Source organism: Hyposmocoma kahamanoa, unplaced genomic scaffold, assembly GCF_003589595.1.
Source record: "Hyposmocoma kahamanoa isolate Upper Pololo Valley unplaced genomic scaffold, ASM358959v1 181, whole genome shotgun sequence".
In the NCBI taxonomy this organism is placed as follows: domain Eukaryota; kingdom Metazoa; phylum Arthropoda; class Insecta; order Lepidoptera; family Cosmopterigidae; genus Hyposmocoma; species Hyposmocoma kahamanoa.
The window spans coordinates 1421420-1425536 of record NW_020653712.1 but is presented as its reverse complement, the minus strand read 5'-3'; the positions used below and the strand labels follow the sequence as shown (position 1 = coordinate 1425536).

Here is a 4117-nt window from a genome sequence, read left to right as displayed (position 1 = left end):
TGACGATCTCAATATAATTTCTTATGCTTTGACATGTAGTGCAATTTATACTGTAATGTTATGTTTGAGAAATAAATTAATCTGAATATGAATGAATGAAAAAATTTCTTTCGTAATTCGTGTATTTAACAAAAATGTTACTCACTATATACAAATGTTGCTTCTTGTTTAACATCACGCTTCTCAACTCCAAGGTTATTTTCAGTAGTCGTATCGCTGTCATCGCCGGGCTGTGGCGGCGTAGTGTATTGGTTATAATAATGAATTAAAGAATCCAGGTCTCCTTGGTTTTCATGGTCTTGGGCTGTTGCTACCACGAATAGTGGTAGAAGTAACAATATGTACATCTATGAAAGAATAAAAAATATAATACAAAGATTAAACACACAGAAAAAAATTTTGTCGTCCCGGCGGGACTTGAAACTACGTCCATGCTGCACCGTAGCATTGCTCTTACCAACTGAGCTACGGGCCTAGTTACCGAGTCGTCGAAATTCCCTTATGTGTTTTTGTTATAGATCTTTCCACTGACTTTTCGGCATCGAGTATATAACCAGAAATAGAGACAAAATAAGGACTACGGTACTCACATCACTTCTATTCAAATTAGAAAGCTGAAATAGTACAGCGCCAATAACTGATTTGTGTCTACGTCTCCGTAAATACCAAAAATATTCTATATTTATTGTAATAAAGATAATGTCTCTAACTATAGGGGGCTGTTCCATTCGGTGCTATGGGAAAAACAGCAAAACATCTAATTAATAATAATAATAATAACGCGCACACTCATCATAGCCCCGCACTAGGGAAACCCTGTGTCGCGGGTGTCATGGACACACACATAGACAAACACAAATTACACCCAAACTCACGAGAGAAATAAATGTAGACCATACAAATATTTCTCCCGGCCCGGGAATCGAACCTGGGACCTCTGCGTGGCAGACCAGTATGGTAACCGTTCGGCCGCGGAGGCAATTACAAATACAAAACAAACAGAATCAAATTTCATCGGTAATTAAATAGTAAACATGTAATTTTGCAATTTTCGTCCATTATAGCAAAGCTCAATTAAACTTGTCGATTTGAAGTGAAACAGTTGACGACACCCGTCAATTGTTTCGAACTCGGGCTAGCCAATCGGAGCGCAATTGTCACAGTAATGATAAGGCAGAATAATTTTCAAACAAATTAAATGACATTTCGTCTCTATTTCTGCTTATATACTCGAAGCTTTTCGGCTTTCGTCGCCGCTAGTGACATCTTGTGAGAGCAATGTGAATAACTGTCTCACAGCAGCCGATACCTTTGCATGTATCACAACTGACGCAGATATCGCTTCAGATCAAATGTATTTATATTGATATTTTTTTTGTGAAGTAACTCCACTAGTTTTGTTATGAATAGGATGATTAAGGAATTAAACCCACTTCTATGTTAGTATAGTAGCATGCTCCAAATACACTTTTCTCGAACACGCTCGGAAATCTTTGCATTACTTTCAAAAAACGCGTCCATCAGTATGGCTGGTTGCCTAAAGTTATATTAATTTTTTATTTACGATATCAAGTGACGGGACGAACAGGTCGTGCACCTGATGGTAAGCGACATGCCTGTCCATAACAGTTGCAGTGCCACTCTGAGCTTTAAGTTGTAAAGATCTGAGGGGCACTAGTACTACGCCCGTCACCCTGACACTTAAGTTGACAAGTCCTATATGTCTATAATTTCACCAGCACCCTTATCCTTCAAAACCGGAACACAGTAATGCTAACAATACTGCTTTGCGGCAGAAATAGCTAAGGTGGCAGTACTTCCCTGGAGGAACTCTCTCACAAGGAGCTCTACTGCTTTTGTACTAAGTATACATTCAAGAATAGCGACCTTTTTGCTGGTAGAGATCTGCTGGTTCGTTCCGTGGCTTAGGGTGCGTTTCCATTATGTCGTAACGTTTTATTTATCGTTGGACGACTGTCGTGTCTAGCCTGTTCCCATATCGAATTCGAGTTGTTCCCACTAGATCGTGACGACAATTTATCGGTTCACAGCAGCCGCGTTGTCGTTTGCACGACAGAATCGTTTGAGGCTGCGATTATCTGTCGTCATATTTTATTGTCACGTTTTATTTATCGTCTGACGACTGTCGTTGTAGCTCTTCCCATTGTCACGACAGTCTGTCGTCGTAACGCCAAAAAAGTCATGAACGATAGTTAATCGTATTTTACTACATGTGAACAACGTCATTTAAACATACAAGCCACGACACTTTAAATTGTACGACTATCTAATAGGGAACTAACCTAACCTACGCCCTTAGTTAGCATAGCATCTAGCACGGATTTCTGCAAGAAATTTTTAGATCTCTGTGGTAATAATTATAACAAGTTATTTAAAAAAAATGCAAGCACAACAAGACCAGTCTTTGTGGCGATCTTTGGTGGAGGCCTACGCCAGGACTAAAAAGGCCGTAATGGCATAACCATAATATGATTAATTGGTAATTCATGGATTTTAAGACTTTCGTGGTTATTCACTAAATGATTATCACTAGTATTAGGTTTCTTACCACGGTATGACTTCTTTTTATTTTCCCGATATTTCGGAACGGTTGCACGCTCCATGGTCACGGGTTGACTGGACGGCGGCAGATGACAGCTTTATGAGCAGACATATCTGTCTACCCTCTTGCGCTGTCGACGACTACCTTCATCGCGATTTGTTGTGGCGTTATCATTGTCACTCACGGTTTGTCACCATTGTCACTCACGGTTTGTGTGAAAAAAGTGAGTGACAATGGTAACGTTATATGAATTGTAAGAAATTTATAATATGAATTATCAATTAATCATATTATGATTCTGCCAATACGGCCTTTTTAGCCCTGCTGGAGTGGACGTCTTTCGGCTGAAATCATGATGATGATCATATCTATGAAGATGATGAATCGGTATTCAGCCAAATAGCAAAAACCAAGTCGAGTCAACCGAATAGTTACCGACTATTCGTTGCAACTCTATTGTACATGTATGTACACATATAGGTAACATACATTTCACGTTGCATATGTTAACATATTTAATCAAAACAACCGGTCAGATGTTGTGTATATATTAGCAGAATAATAAATCTAGTTCAATATTTCCTTATAGCATTTTCCTGGTCCAACAAGGACGTGTCACTTTTAGTGTCTTCGTAAAACCAATATATCGTTAACTGTACGTAATTACTAAATTAGTGTTAATATTAGTATTTACGCATACATTTACACCTACCCACTATTCAGGGTGGAAAAAATCCATGTGACATGAAAAGAAACTACGTTATATGTTTCTGAGGACAAATTTTACTTACTACGCAACTAGGCAATGTTCTTTGATCTTTCTTAATGAATAACTGCGTTCGCAGATTTTTTTAAAAGCTTACGTAAGCCGGGATTCTAAACAACTAAAAATGCAATAAATAACAACCAGTAATCAATAGTAACAACGGTAAGGATGAGATCCCTTTAATGGACATTGGGTGTTTTAATTAAAGACATCCATGCAATCCAATAATAGCCTAATATTACTTTATTAGATTCTAATACGAAGATATTAGAGTCGAGAGTTTGTAACATTTTGTACCTCAGCCCATAACTTTTCTACAGTCCCGTAAGTCTTTACGTAAATATTTGTCTTATATATTTTATATTGTATATTGTTGTAGTTCTACTGAAACTACAACAAAATGTCAAAATGGTTTCACAAATACCTAAGTTATCACAAAACAAGTTATTGGACTGTATTTTGCTTTTGTTTGTATAACAAAAGCAAAATACAGTCGAAATGAGGACATCCTCCTTTTTTTAAGTCGTTTAAAATCAAGATCACTGCTCACAACATTTTTACAGAATGTAATCTAAGGGGATCCTTTTTTAAAAAAATTAGCATAAATCTAAATAAATATTACGTTTGTATAAGTAACTAAACGCGTGAACGCATTGTAAGATATTGTATAACATACCTTTGATGTATTTCTTGTCCTTCCAAAGAAAAATACTTTTTTGTGTCACTGGGTCGTTTTCTAAAAGATATTTTAGCAATATTTTCCTTGTGTTAGACAAAGGACGCGCCCG

The 4117-nt window shown here is 37.2% G+C and overlaps 1 protein-coding gene across 1 annotated transcript in view; it reads right to left on the bottom strand.

Annotated features, from left to right (window-relative positions):
- The window catches only part of LOC113226063 (phenoloxidase-activating factor 2-like), a 25583-nt gene extending 21466 nt beyond the window's left edge, over positions 1-4117 (bottom strand). Inside the window, exons 1-2 of the mRNA XM_026458580.1 lie at positions 4006-4117; positions 146-347 (exon numbers count right to left, since the gene is read on the bottom strand). Of these exons, the coding sequence (XP_026314365.1) occupies positions 146-347 (202 nt within the window). The 5' untranslated portion in view covers positions 4006-4117. The remainder of the gene's footprint in view (positions 1-145; positions 348-4005) is intronic.